Here is a 23525-nt window from a genome sequence, read left to right as displayed (position 1 = left end):
CTCACCCCACTGTATGTCGGAGGTGTTTGTAAGGTTGAGGTACCCATTGCGGGTACGGCGGCAGGAGCCCACATGCTGATTCCTTCCCCATCCCTTTTTACAGGGCTCTGGGTGAAGTGGGATTTACTGGTCTCCAGGCACTGAGACCGTGCTCCATCTACAGCCCCTGGAGAAGATGCTGGATGGAGCGGAGTACATCAGGGACATGGCCCTGCTTCCTCAAGGTACTCTGTGTCCCCGTGCATTTGGCGCTCACACCGCAGCATGCTGGGTGTTGTAGTGCGCCGGGGGACATCTGCGCTACGGCGCTTGTGCCATGGCCTCATTCAGCTTAGCTGAAGCAGGCACACTTCCAGGAATCGGTCGCGCCGGCCGCTGGGACTGCGGCGCGGCTGGCACTTGTGGTGCGCCGGGGACTTCAGCGCGGCCCGCGCTTTTACGGCGGCCGCGCTGATAACTCGAGTCCCCGGCTTTTGCGGCCTGCTTCCGTTCGTTCCCGCCCCCAGACCTGCCAGTCAGGAGAGGGGCGGGACGCTGGCCAGTGCATCAGCGCTGAGGGCTGGAGTCGTTTTTACATACTCCAGCCCTCCCAATCGGCACAGAGGGGACACTGTTTCCCGCACTTTTGTTTGGGAACTCCCACGGACCGCCCCTCTCCACAGACGCCGGCAGCCATTCCTGCTGACACGCTGAGCTGCAGAGGGGAGCCGGGGAGACCCAGACAAGGAATTCTGCAGCCTCTTACCCGCTATTCAGCGGGCGGTAAGCAGCCCTCAGGGCTCACCCCCTCTTGTGCCAGTAGTATTCTTAGTATTTTGTTGCTACAAATACTTTGTATTGCATAGCGCTGGTCGCCCTTTGGCTATAGACTCTCTCACATTGCAGAGAGCCAGCAGCATGTCGTCCGCAAAACGCAAGGGTGCCAAAGCACAGACATTATATGCTTCCTGCACCGCATGTGGGACTTTTCTACCGGCAGGCTCCACGGACCCCCATTGTGTGCAGTGCTCGGCCCCTGCGGCGCTTGCACAGTCGGGACCTCTGCTGGACGTGACCCAGGGTGTACCACCTGTGAATGCTGTCCAGGTGACAGGAACTGAGTTTGCAGCTTTTGCTGACAGAATGTCTCTCACTATGTCACAAATTCTTGACACATTGCGAGCTAGGCCTGTACTTCAGGCCACGGACACTGTGCAATCATTGCCCCCTGGTCCCCCTCAGCTCCAAGCTCCGGGACGGGCATATACACCTCAGGGTGAAGACTCTGACTCGGATGATGGCCCCGGGCAGCCTAAGCGGGCTCGCTATGACGGGCCTTCACATTCATCTCAATGGTCAGGATCCCAGCGAGATGAATCTATGGGTGATGAGGCGGACGTAACTGATCAGGATTCTGATCCTGGGACCGCTCTCAATCTAGATACACCAGATGGTGACGCCATAGTTAATGATCTTATATTTAACATCAATAAGATGTTAAATATTTCCCCACCAGCTCCTCTTGTGGAGGAGTCAGCTTCGCAGCACGAGAGAATCCATTTCAGATACCCTAAGCGTACTTTAAGCACTTTTCTGGACCACGCTGACTTTAGAGACGCAATCCAGAAACCCCACGCTTATCCTGAAAGGCGTTTTCCTAAACGGCTTAAAGATACACGCTATCCTTTTCCCCCTGAGGTGGTCAAGGGTTGGACCCAGTGTCCAAAAGTGGATCCTCCAATTTCCAGGCTTGCAGCTAGATCCTTGGTTGCAGTTGAAGATGGAGCGGCACTTAAAGATGCCACTGACAGGCAGATGGAGCTCTGGCTGAAATCCATCTATGAAGCGATTGGAGCGTCATTGGCGCCTTCTTTTGCAGCCGTATGGGCACTCCAAGCTATCTCAGCCGGGCTTGCGCGAGTTGACTCCGTCACACGTGCATTTGCCCCGCAGGTAGCACCATTGACCTCGCAAATGGCGGCATTCGCGTCGTACGCGATTAATGCTGTTCTTGACGCTACAAGCCGCACGGCAGTGGCGTCAGCCAACTCCGTTGTTTTGCGTAGGGCCCTGTGGTTGAGACATTGGAAAGCAGATTCTCATTCCAAGAAGTGCTTAACCAATTTGCCTTTTTCTCGTGACCGATTTGTTTGGAGAGCGTTTGGATGAAATCATCAAACACTCCAAGGGTAAGGACTCATCCTTACCGCAACACAGACAAAACAGACCCCAACAGAGGAAGGGTCAGTCTGGTTATCGGTCCTTTCGAGGACCGGGCAGGTCCCAATTCACCTCGTCAAAAAAGACTCAAAAGGACCAGAGACGCTCAGATTCTTGGAGGTCTCAGTCACGCCCAAAAAGGGCAGCCGGAGGAACCGTTGCCAAGACGGCGTCCTCCTGACTTGCGGTCTCCGATTCCCACACCCGCGGTCGGTGGGAGGCTTTCCCACTTTGGCGACATCTGGCTGTCACACGTCAAAGACCGTTGGGTGAGGGATATTCTGTCTCACGGGTACAGGATAGAGTTCAGTTCTCGTCCGCCAACTCGTTTCTTCAGAACTTCTCCCCCACCAGACCGAGCCGATGCTCTGTTGCAGGCGGTGGCCGCTCTAAAAGCGGAAGGAGTGGTGACCTCCGTCCCTCTTCAGGAACAAGGTCACGGTTTTTACTCCAATCTGTTTGTGGTCCCAAAAAAGGACGGATCGTATCGGCCCGTCCTGGATCTAAAGTTGCTCAACAGACACGTAAAAGTCAGGAGGTTCCGGATGGAATCCCTACGCTCCGTCATAGCCTCAATGTCTCAAGGAGATTTTCTAGCATCAATAGATATCAAAGATGCGTATCTCCACGTGCCGATCGCACCAGAGCATCAGCGTTTCCTACGCTTCGTCATACACGACGAACACCTGCAGTTCGTAGCGTTACCTTTCGGTCTGGCAACAGCCCCCCGGGTCTTCACCAAGGTCATGGCAGCAGTAGTAGCTGTTCTGCACTCGCAGGGTCACTCGGTCATCCCGTATCTAGACGACCTGCTTATAAAGGCACCCTCTCAAGAGGCATGCCAACACAGTCTGAAGGTGGCACTAGACACTCTCCAGAGTTTCGGGTGGATTATCAACTTTCCAAAGTCTCATCTAACCCCGACCCAATCTCTGACTTATCTTGGCATGGAGTTTCATACTCTCTCAGCGATAGTGAAGCTTCCACTGGACAAGCAGTGCTCGCTACGGACTGGAGTGCAATCTCTCCTTCAGAGCCAGTCGCACTCACTGAGGCGCCTCATGCATTTCCTAGGAAAGATGGTAGCAGCAATGGAGGCAGTCCCGTTCGCGCAGTTTCATCTGCGCCCTCTACAATGGGACATTCTACGCCAATGGGACGGGAAATCGACGTCCCTCGACAGGACTCTCCCTCTCTCAGACTGCCAAGGACTCTCTGCGTTGGTGGCTTCTCCCCACCTCATTGTCACAGGGAAAGTCGTTCCTTCCCCCGTCCTGGGCAGTGGTCACGACGGATGCGAGCCTATCAGGGTGGGGAGCGGTGTATCTCCACCACAGGGCTCAGGGGATGTGGACTCTGGAAGAGTCCACCCTGCAGATCAATGTTCTGGAAATCAGAGCAATCTATCTTGCCCTGCGAGCCTTCCAACAATGGCTGGAAGGCAAGCAGATTCGGATTCAGTCGGACAATTCCACGGCGGTGGCGTACATCAACCACCAAGGGGGAACACGCAGTCGCCAAGCTTTTCAAGAAGTCCATCGGATTTTGACGTGGGTGGAAAGCAGAGCGTCCACCATATCCGCAGTTCACATCCCAGGCGTGGAAAACTGGGAAGCAGACTTTCTCAGTCGCCAGGGCATGGACGCAGGAGAATGGTCCCTTCACCCGGACGTGTTTCAGCAGATCTGTTGCCGCTGGGGGACGCCGGACGTCGATCTGATGGCGTCACGACACAACAACAAGGTCCCAGTTTTCATGGCACGGTCTCACGATCACCGAGCACTGGCGGCAGACGCCTTGGTTCAGGATTGGTCGCAATTCCGACTCCCCTATGTGTTCCCACCTCTAGCATTGTTACCCAGAGTTCTCCGGAAAATCAGGTCCGACTGCCATCGAGCCATACTCGTCGCTCCAGATTGGCCAAGAAGGTCGTGGTACCCGGATCTGTGGCATCTCACGGTAGGCCAACCGTGGACACTACCAGACCGTCCAGATTTGCTGTCTCAAGGGCCGTTTTTCCATCTGAATTCTGCGGCCCTGAACCTGACTGTGTGGCCATTGAGTCCTGGATCCTAGCGGCCTCAGGTTTATCTCATGAAGTTGTTGCCACAATGAGACAGGCTAGAAAACCTTCCTCAGCTAAGATCTATCACAGAACGTGGAAGATATTCTTAGCGTGGTGCGTGGCTCAAGGGTTTTCTCCCTGGCCATTTGCATTGCCAACTTTTCTTTCCTTCCTGCAGTCTGGGTTGGAAAAAGGCTTGTCGCTTAGCTCTCTTAAGGGTCAAGTCTCCGCGCTATCCGTATTCTTTCAGAAGCGCTTGGCACAGCTTTCTAAAGTACGCACTTTTCTCCAAGGAGTTTGTCATATCGTTCCTCCTTACAGACGGCCATTGGAACCCTGGGATCTGAACAAGGTTCTCATTGCTCTCCAGAAGCCGCCTTTCGAGCCTTTGAAAGAGGTTCCCCTTTCTCGGCTTTCACAAAAGGTAGTTTTTCTTGTGGCGGTCACGTCTCTTCGAAGAGTGTCCGAGCTAGCGGCGTTATCTTGCAAATCTCCCTTCCTGGTGTTTCACCAAGACAAGGTAGTACTGCGTCCAATTCCAGAGTTTTCTCCCAAGGTGGTTTCTTCCTTTCATCTCAATCAGGATATCACTTTACCATCTTTGTGTCCGCATCCAGTTCACCAATTTGAAAAGGGTTTACATCTGTTGGACCTGGTGAGAGCACTCAGGATTTACATTTCTCGCACGGCGGCTCTACGCCGTTCTGATGCGCTCTTTGTCCTAGTCGCTGGTCAGCATAAGGGATCGCAAGCTTCCAAATCCACCCTGGCGCGGTGGATCAAGGAACCAATTCTTCACACATACCGTTCTGCTGGGCTTCCGATTCCATCTGGACTGAAGGCCCATTCTACCAGAGCCGTGGGTGCGTCCTGGGCATTGCGGCATCAGGCTACGGCTCAGCAAGTGTGCCAGGCGGCTACCTGGTCGAGTCTGCACACGTTTACCAAACACTATCAAGTGCATACCTACGCTTCGGCAGATGCCAGCCTAGGTAGACAGGTCCTTCAGGCGGCGGTGGCCCACCTGTAGGAAGAGGCTGTCTGACAGCCCGTTCATGTGGTATCTTTTTACCCACCCAGGGACTGCTTTTGGACGTCCCACTGTCTGGGTCTCCCAATTAGGAGCGAAAAAGAAGGGAATTTTGTTTACTTACCGTAAATTCCTTTTCTTCTAGCTCCAATTGGGAGACCCAGCACCCGCCCTATTTGTTCTTAGGGTTTCGTTTTTCGGGTGCACATGTTGTTCATGTTGTTTCTTAAGTTCTCCGATCATGTTATCGGATTGAATTTGTTTTTGAAACTGTTATTGGCTTTCCTCCTTCTTGCTTTGGTACTAAAACTGAGGAATCTGTACTCCTACGGGAGGGTGTATAGCCAGAAGGGGAGGGGCCTTACACTTTTAAGTGTAGTTCTTTGTGCGGCCTCCAGAGGGCAGTAGCTATACACCCACTGTCTGGGTCTCCCAATTGGAGCTAGAAGAAAAGGAATTTACGGTAAGTAAACAAAATTCCCTTCTTCATCTTAATCAGGATATTTTTTTGCCTTCGTTTTGTCCTCATGCAGTTCATCGGTATGAGAAGGATTTACATTTGTTAGATCTGGTGAGAGCACTCAGAATCTACATTTCCCGCACAGCGCCCCTGCGCCGTTCGGATGCACTCTTTGTCCTTGTCGCTGGTAAGCGCAAAGGGTCGCAGGCTTCTAAGGCCACCCTGGCTCGATGGATCAAAGAACCAATTCTTGAAGCCTACCGTTCTGCGGGGCTTCAGGTTCCATCAGGGCTGAAGGCCCATTCTACCAGAGCCGTGGGTGCGTCCTGGGCATTGCGGCACCAGGCTACGGCTCAACAGGTGTGCCAGGCAGCTACCTGGTCGAGTCTGCACACTTTCACCAAACATTATCAGGTGCATACCTATGCTTCGGCGGACGCCAGCCTAGGTAGAAGAGTCCTGCAGGCGGCAGTTGCCTCCCCGTAGGGGAGGGCTGTCTTGCAGCTCTAACATGAGGTATTTCTTTACCCACCCAGGGACAGCTTTTGGACGTCCCAATCGTCTGGGTCTCCCAATAGAGCGCCGAAGAAGAAGGGAATTTTGTTACTTACCGTAAATTCCTTTTCTTCTAGCTCTTATTGGGAGACCCAGCACCCGCCCTGTTGTCCTTCGGGATTTTTGGTTTGTTTGCGGGTACACATGTTGTTCATGTTGAACGGTTTTCAGTTCTCCGATGTTACTCGGAGTGAATTTGTTTAAACCAGTTATTGGCTTTCCTCCTTCTTGCTTTTGCACTAAAACTGGTGAGCCAGTGATCCCACTGGGGGTGTATAGCCAGAAGGGGAGGGGCCTTACACTTTTTGGTGTAATTGCTTTGTGTGGCCTCCGGAGGCAGTGCTATACACCCAATCGTCTGGGTCTCCCAATAAGAGAAGAAAAGGAATTTACGGTAAGTAACAAAATTCCCTTCTTTCACTATAGTAAACAAAACTATTGCAATCTTTACACTGGCTGCTGGGGCTTTTTTTTAGACCTGTACATCTTGTTTTGGGAAATGCATGGACATTGGGAACAATAGTGAGACCTCCAACCAAGTTTTGTCTTAAGGTACTGTCACACATAACGAGATTGCTAGCGAGGTCGCTGCTGGGTCAGTCGCAGTAGCGATCCCGTTAGCAATCTTGTTATGTGTGACACCTACCAGCGATCAGGCCCTTGCTGTGAGGTCGCCGGTCGTCGCCGAATGGTCCAGGCCATTCTCTTCAAAGGCGATGTCCTGCTGGGCAGGACACATCGCTGTGTTTGACGCTGTGTGACAGGGTCACAGTGACTGCTGAGACCTGTATCGTTCCTGCATCGTTGATAAGGTCTGACTGTGTGACATCTTACCAGCGATCCCCATCAGGTCGCATCGTTTTCGGGATCGCTGGTAAGTCGTTGTGTGACTGGGCCTTAAAAGCACAATGTACACAAATCATTGCAGAGGGGAACAGGGTCAGCTGTCACATCTCCTATTGTGAATCGTTGATCCTGTGTGATCAGCTGTATAGTGTTACCTTTTATTGTAATCTTGCCTCTGTTAAAGGCACCTGCTAAAAACCCAAAGAAGTATAAGTAAAATAAGTGGCCAGTGTGAAAATTGCGATTAATCAAGTTTTATTTTAAAAGCTTTTTCTATAAAGAGCTCTTTCTTTGTCGCTCCATTGGGAGACCCAGACAATTGGGTGTATAGGCTATGCCTCCGGAGGCCGCACAAAGTATTACACTAAAAGTGTAAAGCCCCTCCCCTTCTGCCTATACACCCCCCGTGCTCCCACGGGCTCCTCAGTTTTTATGCTTTGTGCGAAGGAGGCAGACATGCACGCACAGCTCCATAGATGGGTCAGCAGCAGCTGCTGACTATGTCGGATGGAAGAAAAGTGGGCCCATATGAGGCCCCCAGCATGCTCCCTTCTCACCCCACTCTTGTCGGCGGTGTTGTTAAGGTTGAGGTATCCATTGCGGGTACGGAGGCTGGAGCCCACATGCTGTTTTCCTTCCCCATCCCCCTTAGGGCTCTGGGTGAAGTGGGATCCTATCGGTCTCCAGGCACTGAGACCGTGCTCCATCCACAACTCCTGGGAGCCTGCTGGATAGGAGCTGGGTATCGTTCAGGGACATGGCCCTGCTACTTGGAGGTACTCTGTGTCCCTGTGGGGACCGCGCACAGCAACACTCCAGCATTGCTGGGTGTGCTAGTGCACCGGGGAACGCGGCGCTGACCGGGTTAATGTGCCATTACACACTCAGCGTCGCTGAGTGTGTTTATGTAGGGGGACTACCGCACTACCGCCGCCGCCATGTTTTAACACTGAGGCGCGGCTGGGACTTGTAGTGCGCCGGGGACTTCCGCGCGGCCGCGCTTTTATGGCAGCCACGCTTATTACTTGAGTCCCCGGCTTGTACGGCCTAGTGTTTCCTCCTCCCGCCCACAGCCCTGACAGGCAGGGGAAGGGCGGGACGCTGTACAGACGAGCAGCAGTGAGGGCTGGAGCATGCTTTGCATACTCCACCCCCCTCACTGGTGCACTGTGAGGCACCAGTTCCCGCACTTTCTGGGTCACGCCCACGGCTCCCTCCTCTCCTCAGGACGCCGGCAGCCATTCCTGTCAGCTCCTCGGACGCTGCAGAGGGGGACAAATTCTGGGAGACCCAGGCAGGGATTCTGGTGGCCTCTCAACCGCTTTAAGCGGGTGGTAAGCAGCACCTGTGGTGCTAGCCCCATTGTGCAGAAGTGTAATTATATGTTTGATATTTTACACTGTATAGTGCACAGTTGCTTTCTGGCTATATTCCCTATTGTGTTACTCAGGGAAGACAAAGCATGGCGCCCACAAAAGGCAGGGGTGCCAAAACACAGGCTTACTATGCTGCCTGCGCCGCATGTACGACGCCGCTACCGGCAGGTTCCACTGACCCTCACTGTGTGCACTGCTCGGCCCCTGCTGCACTTACTCAGCCGGAGCCTCTGCTAGGGGGGGCCCAGGGGGCTCCACCTGCTGACACTGTCCAGGTGACAGGGACGGAGTTTGCAGTCTTTAAGGATAAACTCTCAGACTATGGCTAAGATACTAGAAGCCTTGCAGTCCAGACCGGTATCTCAGCACAGGGACTCTGTTGAATCATTGTTCCCTGGCCCCCCTCAGTTGGACCAACAATGTCCCCCCGGGGATTCTCATAGATACCTGGCTGAGGGCTCTGACACAGACCCCAGTCCCAGGCCGACTAAGCGAGCTCGCTTGACAATTCCCTCGACATCATCATATTGTTCAGGGTCTCAGCGGGGGGAATCTCTGGTTGATGATGCGGAGACAGCTGATCAGGATTCTGATCCTGAGGCCGCTCTCAATCTTGATACTCCGGACGGGGACGCCATAGTGAACGACCTTATTGCGTCCATCAATCGTATGTTGGATATTTCTCCCTCAGCTCCTCCGGTGGAGGAGTCAGCTTCTCAGCAGGAGAAATTCCGTTTCAGGTTTCCCAAGCGTACACAGAGTATGTTTCTGGACCACTCTGATTTCAGAGAGGCAGTCCAGAATCACCATGATTGTCCAGATAAGCGTTTTTCTAAGCGCCTTAAGGATACACGTTATCCCTTTCCCCCTGACGTGGTCAAAGGTTGGACTCAGTGTCCCAAGGTGGATCCTCCAATCTCCAGACTGGCGGCTAGATCCATTCTTGCAGTGGAAGATGGGGCTTCACTCAAAGATGCCACTGACAGGCAGATGGAGCTCTGGTTGAAATCCATCTATGAAGCTATCGGCGCTTCTTTTGCCCCAGCATTCGCAGCCGTATGGGCGCTACAGGCTATATCAGCAGGTCAAGCGCAAATTGACGCAGCCACACGCACTTCCGCGCCGCAGGTGGCGTCCATAACCGCTCAGACGTCGGCAATGGCGTCTTACGCTATTAATGCTGTCCTGGACTCTGCGAGCCGTACGGCGGTTGCATCCGCCAATTCGGTGGTACTCCGCAGGGCCTTGTGGCTACGGGAATGGAAGGCAGATTCTGCTTCCAAAAAGCGCTTAACTAGTTTGCCAATTTCTGGCGACCGGTTGTTTGGCGAGCGTTTGGACGAAATCAAACAATCCAAGGGAAAGGATACATCCTTACCCCAGCCCAAACCGAACATACCCCAACAGAGACGGGTTTTCACCAAGGTTATGGCTACTGTAGTAGCGGTCCTCCACTCTCAGGGTCACTCGGTGATCCCTTACTTGGACGATCTCCTGATCAAGGCACCCTCTCAGGAGGCATGCCAACACAGCCTCGACGCTACTCTGGAGACTCTCCAGAGTTTCGGGTGGATCATCAATTTTCCAAAGTCAAGTCTGACACCGGCACAATCGCTGACATATCTTGGCATGGAGTTTCATACCCTCTCAGCGATAGTGAAGCTTCCGCTCATCAAGCAGCGGTCGCTACAGAAGGGGGTACAATCTCTCCTGCAAGGTCAGGCATACCCCTTGAGGCGCCTCATGCACTTCCTGGGGAAGATGGTGGCAGCAATGGAGGCAGTCCCTTTCGCGCAGTTTCACCTGCGTCCTCTTCAATGGGACATCCTTCGCAAATGGGACAGGAAGCCGACGTCCCTCGACAGGAACGTCTCTCTCTCCCAGGCGACCAAAGCTTCACTTCGGTGGTGGCTTCTTCCCACTTCATTATCGAAGGGGAAATCCTTCCTACCCCCATCCTGGCAGGTGGTCACGACGGACGCGAGTCTGTCAGGGTGGGGAGCGGTTTTTCTCCACCACAGGGCTCAGGGTACGTGGACCCGGCAAGAGTCTTCACTTCAGATCAATGTTCTGGAAATATGGGCAGTGTACCTTGCCCTGAAAGCGTTCCAGCAGTGGCTGGAAGGCAAGCAGATCCGAATTCAGTCGGACAATTCCACAGCGGTGGCATACATCAACCACCAAGGCGGCACGCGCAGTCGGCAAGCCTTCCAGGAAGTCCGGCGGATCTTGATGTGGGTGGAAGCCACGGCCTCCACCATCTCTGCAGTTCACATCCCGGGCGTGGAAAACTGGGAAGCAGATTATCTCAGTCGCCAGGGCATGGACGCAGGGGAATGGTCCCTTCACCCGGACGTGTTTCAGGAGATCTGTTGCCGTTGGGGGGTGCCGGACGTCGACCTCATGGCGTCCCGACACAACAAGGTACCGACGTTCATGGCACGGTCTCAAGATCCCAGAGCTATGGCGGCAGACGCCTTAGTTCAGGATTGGTCGCAGTTTCAGCTCCCTTATGTGTTTCCTCCGCTGGCACTGTTGCCCAGGGTGTTACGCAAGATCAGGGCCGACTGCCGCCGCGTCATCCTCGTCGCTCCAGACTGGCCGAGGAGGTCGTGGTACCCGGATCTGTGGCATCTCACGGTCGGCCAACCGTGGGCACTACCAGACCGACCAGACTTGCTGTCTCAAGGGCCGTTTTTCCATCTGAATTCTGCGGCCCTCAACCTGACTGTGTGGCCATTGAGTCCTGGATCCTAGCGTCTTCAGGATTATCTCAAGAGGTCATTGCCACTATGAGACAGGCTAGGAAACCAACGTCCGCCAAGATCTACCACAGGACGTGGAGAATTTTCCTGTCGTGGTGCTCTGCTCAGGGTTTTTCTCCCTGGCCTTTTGCCTTGCCCACTTTTCTGTCCTTCCTTCAATCTGGACTGGAAAAGGGTTTGTCGCTCGGCTCCCTTAAGGGACAAGTCTCGGCGCTCTCTGTGTTTTTTCCAGAAGCGCCTAGCTAGACTTCCACAGGTACGCACGTTCCTGCAGGGGGTTTGTCACATCGTTCCTCCTTACAAGCGGCCGTTAGAACCCTGGGATCTGAACAAGGTGCTGAGGGTTCTTCAGAAACCACCATTCGAGCCAATGAGGGATATTTCTCTCTCACGCCTTTCGCAGAAAGTGGTTTTCCTAGTAGCAGTCACCTCCCTTCGGAGAGTGTCTGAGCTAGCAGCGTTGTCGTGCAAAGCCCCTTTCCTGGTGTTTCACCAGGACAAGGTGGTTCTGCGTCCGGTTCCGGAATTTCTCCCTAAGGTGGTATCCCCCTTTCATCTCAATCAGGATATCTCCTTACCTTCTTTTTGTCCTCATCCAGTTCACCAATGTGAAAAGGATTTGCACTTGTTAGATCTGGTGAGAGCACTCAGACTCTACATTTCTCGTACGGCGCCCCTGCGCCGCTCGGATGCACTCTTTGTCCTTGTCGCTGGCCAGCGTAAAGGGTCACAGGCTTCCAAATCAACCCTGGCTCGGTGGATCAAGGAGCCAATTCTCGAAGCTTACCGTTCGGCTGGGCTTCCGGTTCCCTCAGGGCTGAAGGCCCATTCTACCAGAGCCGTGGGCGCGTCCTGGGCTTTGAGGCACCAGGCTACGGCTCAGCAGGTGTGTCAGGCGGCTACCTGGTCGAGCCTGCACACTTTCACGAAACACTATCAGGTGCATACCTATGCTTCGGCGGATGCCAGCCTAGGTAGACGAGTCCTTCAGGCGGCGGTTGCCCACCTGTAGGAAGAGGCCGTTTTACGGCTCTCTTACGAGGTATTATTTTACCCACCCAGGGACTGCTTTTGGACGTCCCAATTGTCTGGGTCTCCCAATGGAGCGACAAAGAAGAAGGGAATTTTGTTTACTTACCGTAAATTCCTTTTCTTCTAGCTCCAATTGGGAGACCCAGCACCCGCCCCTGTTTTTTTGTGTACACATGTTGTTCATGTTGAATGGTTTCAGTTCTCCGATATTCCTTCGGATTGAAGTTACTTTAAACCAGTTTATAATTTTTTTTCCTCCTTCTTGCTTTTGCACCAAAACTGAGGAGCCCGTGGGAGCACGGGGGGTGTATAGGCAGAAGGGGAGGGGCTTTACACTTTTAGTGTAATACTTTGTGCGGCCTCCGGAGGCATAGCCTATACACCCAATTGTCTGGGTCTCCCAATTGGAGCTAGAAGAAAAGGAATTTACGGTAAGTAAACAAAATTCCCTTCTTTTCACCAGTTTGAAAATAGTAAAATGTGGGTGGTTTTTTTTGTTTTTTTTGGGGGGGGGGGGGGGGTGGGGTGTTTTTTTTAACTACCTCTTGATTGCAGAGATGGCTTGTACAGTTTAGGTTCTAATCTGTTACTAAGTGCAGTTGGATGCTAATAGATTTTTTTTTTCTCCAGGAAGGGTGTACTTCTTTTCCTGATGAGGTTGACCATTAAGTAGGAGACATGATCCTTGGAAGAAAAGGATGTTGCCCTCCTCTGCTGTCTTTACACGGTAGCTGTAGAGATCAGTGAGAGCACTACCATGCTTCACTACTCGTAATGAGCAGTCAGACGGGCTTTACTTGTGTACAGCGTATAATGGAAGTCATTGGGGAACACAAACCTTTTTTTTCCTGGAGATTTTTGGGGAAAACACTAGAGCATTGACATCCATTATACGCAGTACACAAGTTGAGCCTGTCCGAGTGGCTGCCTTTATGGGTGCCGAGCGTTGTAGTGCTAACTCATCACTAGTAGAGATCAGTGACGGCAGGAGGGCGTGTGTGTGTGTGTTTCTCCCATGATTGATACCCCTTGCTTATAATTGGACAAACTCAAGCATTAACAGATATTTGGTGGGGGGGTGTACTTTTTTCCCTGCATAGAAAAACTTAAATTTTTCAGGACATTAGCAGTGAAACGTAGGTTATCCTTAAAGAAAGTCTTCAGCTCTGCAGCCGCTGTTCCTTATTCCACATTCCATAATATTAAATTTAACCGGTGACATGGTAGTGGCCATTTTTCACTTATTTACTTTATTTTATTTTTCTCTTAATTTATACTGCTTCCCTGAAGAAAACGTTTTTCCTTCTTTGAAAATTTGCCATATGGGTATATTTTAACCTTTCCCAATGAGCATGGCTCAGAATAGTGCAAAGCAGCCTAAGTACCCCCGTACATACGCACATACGTGTATGTGTGTATGCGCGCACATACGTGTATGTGTGTATATGCTCGCACATACGTGTATATGTGCGCACATACGTGTATGTGTGTATATGCGCGCACATACGGGTATATATAATTTGTACGTACGTGTGTGTGTGGTCACTTATGTGAAATATAACAAGATAAGAACATCAGTCCCTAACACTGACTCTAAAGTTGGCAGGGCTTTACACTTTCAGCAGATTTTGTGGACTAGAGACTCGGTCTGGGAGAACATCCTTTCCAAAGTATACTGAAGGCTAATTTGGATTAATAACCGTTTTTTCCAAACTTGTCATACATGTTTTATTGACTTAGAAATGTGTTAGAGTAGATGGAACGATCTGTCATCTAGTAAAGAATTGTTCGGAAGTTGTCCAACCATTGCCATACTTGTACTGTAGAGGTGAAGGCTTGCAGGCAAATGCAGGAGAATTGGTGCTAGTAATAAAAAATATAAAACCACTGTCAACTTATCCTAATCCAGTAACTTTTAGCAATTTGCCTTAAACTCTTCATACAATCCTGGTATCGCTACAAAACACAGTATAGGTAGGATTGAGCAGATACAGGTCGACAGACCTTCACATACCTGGGAATTATAGAATGAACGTCTGGTTTACAGAACCTGTATTGTGATATTTGGCTCTGGAGTTTGGATAGCCCTTTTTTTTTTTCTTAGCTGTCAAATAATATTTGAGGACTAAGGCAGTCATGAGGCACACCTTGCCTTTTGCGTGTGACACACCTAATTTTAATGCGGAACTTAAGACTGTTTCCCTGTGGAGGAATAAAGAAGTATATATTAGTAATTAATGGCCTATGTTTTTCTGACAGGCATTATGCCCGGACGTTATAACCAGGATGTGGGGCAGACCATTCCAGTCTTCGCGTTTCTTGGCGCTATGGTGGTACTGGCTTTTTTTGTGGTACAAATCAAAGCAAAGAGCAAACCTAAAAGACGGAAGCCTCGAGTCAAACGACCCCAGATTATTCAACCGTTCCACCAACCAAAGACTCCATCTGTCTGAGCTATGGCTGATGTGCTGTCTGTTCCCAAAGATGGCGATCTGAGCTCTGAAACACTCTTATTCTAGGTTCTTTCTCTGACCAAACTGGACATTGGTAGGATTTGCTTCTTTTTATATATTTATTATGTAAAATAAATCCCTTTTTTATTTAAGGGATTCTTACTACCAAAAAGGGACTATGGGGCAAATGCAATATCATAAGATTTGTGCTCAGCAAACCAAATCCACACGTGTCATTTTAAAACAGATGTTTACCCCCAAATCGGTGACTTTTATTTTTATATATGTTTTTGTAATTTTGATCATGATTCCATCTTTACTGGTGGATTTTGTTTTCAATAAAGCAGCTTGTAATAAAGTACAATGTACTGTCCCCCTACTGGTCTAGTACACATGTCTTTTCACTTATGTTGGGAAAGGGGGGGGATGTTACATGTTTGTTTTTTACAGTTTGCCTTTGGCCAAGATTTATAAAAAAAATTTTTATAAGATTTTTTTAATCCTCACTTATTGGCCCAAACACGTAATGTCCTGGAAAAAAGGCCTTATGTGTATGTGTATGCCTATTATCTTCCCTCACTTCTGCGCTCTGCTGAATGTTCACTAGGCACTCAGCGCACCCCCCCTTCCCGCCTCCAAGGGGGCGTCCTATTGTATCTGAGATCAATTCTGTTAGCTAAAATACCCATCTGTTTACCTGATAGTGTCCATTTATTCTGGCTTTACCATCCTACATTAAAGACACAGTGGCTTTCTTGTTTAAATTGGAATGTAATTGTCTTGGCTAGGGATACTATTTTGGCATCCATTGATTTTTGAATAATTATGCAACAGCCTCTCTCCTGAGTGTGAAGTCGGCGCGAATGGAATACATGGAGATCTAGAGTGATATATTTTGATAATCCAGGTGATGAACAGATTTAGGTTTATCACAATTTCCTTTCCCATGGTAAGTACTTCCACAACAAGCTCATGGGGACTGCGATGGGGATCTTCTCTGCCCCTTCTTATGCAAACCTCTTCCTGTGCTTATCTTGTGGTCTGGATCTAGAGAACCATTACTTGTTTCTCAATAACTTAAAATTAATTTTATCAGGCTGAGGTTCACTTCAGAAATAGATGAATTTATTTTTCTTTGTCGCTCCATTGGGAGACCCAGACAATTGGGTGTATAGCTTCTGCCTCTGGAGGCCACACAAAGTATTACACTTTAAAAAGTGTAACCTCTCCCCTCTGCCTATACACCCTCCCGTGGACCACGGGCTCCTCAGTTTTATGCTTTGTGTGGAAGGAGGCACACATCCACTCATGCATTCTCATACATAGTTATGTCGGTTGGAAGAAAAGAGGACCCCGATGGGGCCCCCGGCATGTTCCCTTCTCACCCCACTATGTCGGCGGTGTTGTTAAGGTTGAGATACCCATTGCGGGTACGGAGGCTGGAGCCACATGCCGTCTCCTTCACCATCCCTTATGCGGCTCTGGGAGAAGTGGGATCCTGAGCGGTCTTCCATTTGCTGGGACAGTGCTCCATCCGCAGCCCCTGAGGGAACCTGCCAGACCGGAGCCTCTTCAACCCCAGGGACCGGGCCCTGCAACTTAAAGGTACTCTGTATCCCTGTCGGATCGTACAGAGAGCGCACCTTCTTCCCGGGAGCCGCGGTACTTTTAAAATTGAGGAGGCCGGTGGACTTCTGCGCCGACCGTGCCTGCTTGTCGGGTGCGGCCTCAAATTTAGTCCCCGGCTTCACCGCGGCCTAGTCGCAAAAATCCCGCCCCCGGGCCTGCCTGTCAGGGGAAAGGGCGGGTTCTCCGGCATGACGTCGGGTGTGAGGGCTGGAACATCCTGCATGTCTTTCTCCCCCCTCACTGACCACTGTGGGGACCCCAGATTCCCGCTCTTGGCTGGCGCCGCCCTCTGCTCCACTCCTCCCTTGAGAGCTCCGGCGCCCATTTTCTGACATTCTGCCGGTGGATGCTTCTCAGTGAACAGCTCAGCAGCTCCGGGGGATCCAAGGCAGGGAATCTGGAGGACACACCGCTCGTTAGCGGTCGGTAAGCCACACCGGTCACCCGGTGCTGGCCCCCCTGGGGTGTGTGTGTGTGTGTGTGTGTGTGTGTGTGTGTATATAATCTATTGAATAAACTATGTATGTATGTATGTATGTATGTATGTATTCGGTCAGTCCGTATACCTTGGTCCCTATATACCCTCAGTTGGTCACTCTCCTAGGAGACAACAGCATGTCGTCCACAAGGAGTAAAACTGCTAAGGCACAGGTTTTTTTCGCGGCCTGTACCTCTTGTGGGGCTATGTTGCCTGCGGGATCCGCGTACCCTCACTGTGAGCAGTGTTCGACTCCTGCCACGCTTGCTCAGCCGGAGCCTCGGGCACTGGTGGGCCCCTCGGCTCAGGTAGACCCCCCTGAACATGCAGGGACAGAGTCACAGGGGTTGGCCTCTTTTGCTGAGAAACTCTCTCAGTCCCTTTCTCAATCCATGGCACAGTCTTTGGACAAATGGTCTTCTAGGCTCCTGGAGGCATTGCAATCCAGACCGGACCCTTCACAGGCCCCGGTTCCTGTTAGCTTGTCTCCTCCAGGCCCCTCTCGGTCTGCGCCGCAGCGCGCTCCCAGGTTGGCCCCTAGGTCTCAGGCGGAGGACTCCTGCCCGGACCGCAGTCCCAGACCGGCAAAGCGGTCTCGCTGGGACTCTTCCCCGTCTTCCTCACGCTGCTCGGAGGACTCTCAGGAAGATGAGGCGGATGTGGGAGCTCAGGGCTCTGACCCTGACTTCGCCCTTAACCTTGATACACCTGAGGGGGATGCCTTAGTAAATGATCTTATCTCATCCATCAACCAGATGTTGGATCTCTCTCCCCCGCCTCCTCCTGTGGAGGAGTCGGCTTCTCAGCAGGAGAAACACCAGTTTCGGTTCCCCAAGCGTACGCGAAATACGTTTTTTGATCAGGGAGGGGTTACATCACTCTCCCAAGGTGGATCCGCCAGTCTCCAAATTGGCTGCTAGATCCGTTGTCTGTTGCAGATGGCTCATCCCTGAAGGATGCCACTGACAGACAGAGAGAGCTCTTGGTGAAGTCCATCTATGAGGCCACGGGCGCGTCTTTCGCCCCGGCCTTTGCCGCTGTGTGGGCTCGCCAAGCGATCTTGGCTTGTCTGGCTGAGATTAATGCTGTCACACGGAATTCTGCTCCGCATGTTTTGTCTTTGACTTCCCAGGCATCTGCCTTTTCGTCCTACGCCATGAACGCCGTCCTGGACTCCGCTAGCCGAACGGCTGTAGCATCAGCTAACTCCATGGCAGTCCGCAGGGCCATGTGGCTGCGCGAATGGAAAGCAGACTCTGCTTCCAAAAGGTTCTTAACTGGTCTGCCTTTTTCTGGTGACCGTTTATTTGGCGAACGATTGGATGAGATTATTAAGGAATCCAAGGGAAAGGAATCCTCCTTACCCCAGTCCAGACCTAAGCAGCCTCCGCAACAAAAAATACAATCAAGGTTTCGGTCCTTTCGTCCCTCCGCCAAGCCACAATCCTCCTCGTCCAACAGGCCGGAGAAAGGCCAGAGGAACTCCTATGCGTGGCGGTCCAAGTCACGCCCCCAAAAGGCCGCAGGAGGCACTGCCTCCAAGACTGCCTCCTTATGACTCTCAGCCTCCCCTAGCCGCATCCTCGGTCGGTGGCAGGCTCTCCCGCTTTGGAGACGCCTGGTGGCCACATGTTCAAGACCGATGGGTGAGAGACATTCTGTCTCAGGGTTACAGGATAGAGTTCAGCTCACGTCCTGCGGCTCGTTTCTTCAGAACCTCCCCGCCCCCCGCTCAGGCCGATGCACTTTTTCAGGCAGTGGACGCTCTGAAGTCAGAAGGTGTTGTGATCCCCGTTTCCCCTCAGGAACGTGGTCGCGGCTTTTACTCCAACTTGTTCGTAGTGCCCAAAAAGGACGGGGCATTCCGTCCCGTTCTGGACCTCAAGCTACTCAACAGACATGTGAGAACCAGACGGTTTCAGATGGAATCTCTCCGCTCAGTCATCGCCTCGTTGTCACAAGGAGACTTCCTGGCATTGATCGACATCAAGGATGCTTATCTCCATGTGCCGATCGCACCCGAACATCAACGTTTCCTGCGTTTCGCCATCGGGGACGAACACCTCCAGTTCGTCGCATTGCCCTTCAGCCTGGCGACAGCCCCACGGGTTTTCACCAAAGTCATGGCATCCGTCGTGGCGGTCCTACACTCTCAGGGCCACTCGGTGATCCCCTACTTGGATGATCTCCTAGTTAGGGCCCCTTCTCGGGTGGCGTGTCAACAAAGCCTTACCGTCGCTCTGGCGACTCTCCAGCAGTTCGGGCGGATCATCAACTTCCCGAAATCCAAGTTGACACCAACCCAATCACTGACTTACCTTGGGATGGAGTTTCACACACAGCCAGCGTTAGTCAAGCTACCGCGGGACAAACTGCTTTCTCTGCAGGCAGGGGTGCAATCACTTCTTCGGAGTCAATCACACCCCTTAAGGCGCCTCATGCACTTCCTGGGGAAGATGGTGGCAGCTATGGAGGCAGTGCCGTTTGCACAATTTCATCTACGGCCACTCCAATGGGATATTCTCCGCAAATGGGACAAGAGTGCGGCTTCCCTCGACAAGAACGTCTCTTTCCCTCGCAACCAAAACATCACTTCAGTGGTGGCTCCTACCCACATCTCTGTCGGGAGGAAGATCATTCCTACCCCCAACCTGGGCTGTGGTCACCACGGACGCGAGCCTGTCAGGTTGGGGAGCGGTTTTTCTCCACCACAGGGCTCAAGGAACCTGGACTCCGACAGAATCGTCCCTTCAGATCAATATTCTGGAGATAAGGGCAGTATATCTAGCCCTATTAGCTTTCCATCGGTGGCTGGAGGGCAGGCAGATCCGAATCCAGTCGGACAACGCCACTGCCGTCGCCTACATCAATCACCAAGGCGGCACTCGCAGTCGTCTGGCCTTCCAGGAAGTCCGGCGGATTCTGCAGTGGGTGGAAGACACAGGCTCCACCATCTCCGCAGTTCACATCCTGGGCATAGAAAACTGGGAAGCAGATTTTCTCAGTCGTCAGGGCATGGACGCGGGGGAATGGTCTCTTCACCCAGACGTGTTTTGGGAGATCTGTCGCCGCTGGGGAACGCCGGACGTCGATCTCATGGCGTCACGGCACAACAACAAGGTCCCAGCCTTCATGGCACGGTCTCAGGATCACAGAGCTCTGGCGGCGGACGCGTTAGTGCAGGATTGGTCGCAGTTCCGACTGCCGTATGTGTTTCCCCCTCTGGCAATGCTGCCCAGAGTACTACGCAAGATCAGGTCCGACTGCCGTCACGCCATTCTCGTCGCTCCAGACTGGCCGAGGCGGTCGTGGTATCCGGATCTGTGGCATCTCATGGTGGGTCAACCGTGGGCACTTCCAGACCGCCCAGACTTGCTGTCACAAGGTCCATTTTTCCATCTGAATTCTGTGGCCCTCAACCTGACTGTGTGGCCATTGAGTCATGGCTCCTAGCGTCTTCAGGGTTATCTCAGGATGTCATTGCCACCATGAGACAGGCCAGGAAGCCAACGTCCGCCAAGATCTATTACAGGTCTTGGCAAATCTTCCTATCCTGGTGCGCTAATAACTGTTTTCCTCCATGGCCCGTTTGCCTTACCCACATTCCTTTCATTCCTTCAATCTGGAGTGGACAAGGGTTTGTCCCTCGGCTCTATCAAGGGCCAAGTGTCAGAGCTCTCCGTGATTTTTCAAAAGGGTCTAGCCAGGCTTCCGCAGGTCCGCACGTTCCTACAGGGGGTCTGCCACATAGTCCCACCTTACAAACGTCCGTTGGAACCTTGGGACCTTAACAGGGTCCTGACGGCTCTTCAAAAGCCGCCTTTTGAGCCACTGCGGGATGTCTCTCTCTCCCGTCTTTTGCAGAAGGTGGCCTTCCTAGTGGCAGTCACGTCTCTTCGGAGAGTGTCTGAGCTTGCAGCGCTGTCATGCAAAGCTCCCTTCCTGGTTTTTCCCGGAATTTCTCCCTAAGGTGGTATCCCCTTTTCATCTAAATCAGGATATCTCCTTGCCTTCCTTTTGCCCTAATCCAATTCAGCAGTGTGAAAAGGATTTGCACTCTTTGGATCTAGTGAGAGCACTCCGGTTCTACGTGTCTCGCACGGCGCCCCTGCGCCGTTCAGATGCGCTCTTTGTCCTTGTCGCTGGCCAGCGTGAGGGCTCTCAGGCCTCCAAGTCAACCTTTGCTCGGTGGATCAAGGAACCGATTCTCGAGGCCTACCATTCTTCTGGGCTTCCACTTCCTTCAGGGTTGAAAGTCCATTCTACCAGAGCTGTAGGTGCGTCCTGGGCTTTGCGGCACCGGGCGACGGCTCAGCAGGTGTGTCAGGCAGCTACGTGGTCTAGTCTGCACACTTTCACGAAGCACTATCAAGTGCATACCTATGCGTCGGCTGACGCCAGTCTAGGTAGGCGAGTCCTTCAGGCGGTGGTTGCCCACCTGTAAGAGGGGGCTGTTTTTCGGCTCTTTCGATTGAGGTATTCTTTTACCCACCCAGGGACTGCTCTTGGACGTCCCAATTGTCTGGGTCTCCCAATGGAGCGACAAAGAAAAAGGGAATTTTGTTTACTTACCGTAAATTCCTTTTCTTCTAGCTCCTATTGGGAGACCCAGCACCCGCCCCTGTGCCCTTCGGGCTGGTTGTTCTTTTGTGTACACATGTTGTTCATGTTGAATTGTTCTTATGGTTCATGGTCTTCAGTTCTCCGAACATCCTTCGGATTGAATTTACCCTAGACCAATTTATAAGTTTTCTCCTTCCTGCTTTTGCACCAAAACTGAGGAGCCTGTGGTCCACGGGCGGGTGTATAGGCAGAGGGGAGGGGTTACACTTTTTAAAGTGTAATACTTTGTGTGGCCTCCGGAGGCAGTAGCTATACACCCAATTGTCTGGGTCTCCCAATAGGAGCTAGAAGAAAAGGAATTTACGGTAAGTAAACAAAATTCCCTTTTTTTTTTTCCTGCAAACTAGCTTTTGCTCAGTGAGATTACAAGAAGGCATCTGTGAGCAGCAATTTTTAAGTCTTGTCCCAGATTCTCAATGGGATTTAGGTCTGGATTGTGACTGGGCCATTCACACACATTACATATAATAAAAAACAGCTGCACTCTGAAATGCTAAAGTATGCAAACAATGAATGCAAGAATATAGACATGCATTACTGCTTAAGAAAATCTATGAAAAATTGAGATACTTAGCATACGAAAATGGCCATTGTTATATCTGCCCATGAGCCATATTAAGGCATATCTCGTACATTGAGAAGCTAACTGAACTGAAGCAGCTCTCTGGGTTACCTCCATGTGTATGGGCAAGTAGGAACTAACGAATCTGATGTAGACCATGCTGGAAAGCTGCAAAAAGTAGAAGCACTACAAAAACAAGACAGTAACAGAATTAAATAAATCTCTATCTACTGTTACATGCTTTGCCTAACATGGAAACTGCAGCTCTAGAAAGGTTCTGATCACAGTGTGCAGTCACCAGTGTTCGTGCTGGATGTGCACACCATTCATTATTGCAGAAATATGTACATAAAGCAAGAAATTTAGGGATCAGTAATAAAAGCATCCTGCATAATAGCCTTCCAAAATGTATTAATACATATCAGAAAAAGACAAAGCACGAAACATCTGTACATTACAAAGGGTGCGTTTCTAATAGAATGGACTCACAATCCTCTACCTGCCCAATAATACAGCAGATCAATTGGTATAATGCTAAAATATTAGTCAGCATACAGATAAGTACAATAGACCTGTATGGATGTTTCTGACCCAGATAAAAAAAATTGACATATTCATAAGGGTGTGTGCACACCTTGAGAAATTATAGCAGAAATACAGTGCCTTACGAAAGTATTTGGCCCCCTTGAATTTTCCAACCTTTTCCCACATTTCAGGCTTCAAACATAAAGATACATTTTTTTATGTTATGATAAAGAATCAAGAAAAAAACGTCATAAATATTTATTAAGGGATCATATACTGTAAACCGTGGAAAAAACACTTTAAAAATTCACTTAATTAATTTAGATTAAAATAGATATCCCAAAATGAAAAAACATACACACACATATATATATATATATATATATATATATATATATATATATATATATATATATATATATATATATATATATATATATATATATATATATATATATATACACATATACACATACATACAAATAAATAGAAAAGTGCTGCAGTGCAGAATGGGAGTGGTCAACACCCTAACACTTCTCCCTGCCTAGCCTGCGGAGGTCGGCACCCTAGGTTACGTAATGGCGCCCCTGCTCGGACGTCTATCACGGTTTATATGATAAAGATTCAACAAGTGGGACACAATTGTGAAGTTAAATGACATTTATTGCTTGTTTTAAACTTTTTTTTTAAAAATAAAAAACTGAAAATTGGGGCGTACAATATTATTTGTCCCCTTTCAGTGCAGCAAACTTCACTCCAGAAGTTCATTGAGGATCTCTGAATGATCCAATGTTGTCCTAAATGACTGATGATGATAAATATTATCCACCTGTGTGTAATCCATTCTCTGTATAAATCCAACTGCTCTGTGATAGTCTCAGTGTCCTGTTTAAAGCACAGAGAGCATCATGAATACCAAGGAACACA

General features: G+C 50.7%; 1 protein-coding gene across 3 annotated transcripts in view; it reads left to right on the top strand.

Annotated features, from left to right (window-relative positions):
* Nucleotides 1–15154, top strand: part of MBTPS1 (membrane bound transcription factor peptidase, site 1) — a 124895-nt gene extending 109741 nt beyond the window's left edge. For all 3 annotated transcript variants that reach the window (XM_075325698.1, XM_075325701.1, XM_075325699.1), the window contains one exon: nucleotides 14588–15154. In XM_075325698.1, the coding sequence (XP_075181813.1) occupies nucleotides 14588–14781 (194 nt within the window). In that variant the 3' untranslated portion in view covers nucleotides 14782–15154. The remainder of the gene's footprint in view (nucleotides 1–14587) is intronic.
* Nucleotides 15155–23525: the final 8371 nt, after the last annotated feature.

Source organism: Anomaloglossus baeobatrachus, chromosome 10, assembly GCF_048569485.1.
Source record: "Anomaloglossus baeobatrachus isolate aAnoBae1 chromosome 10, aAnoBae1.hap1, whole genome shotgun sequence".
Classification (NCBI taxonomy): Eukaryota; Metazoa; Chordata; class Amphibia; order Anura; family Aromobatidae; genus Anomaloglossus; species Anomaloglossus baeobatrachus.
Note: the sequence above shows the minus strand (reverse complement) of the source record. Positions and strands in the feature narration are given on the sequence as shown.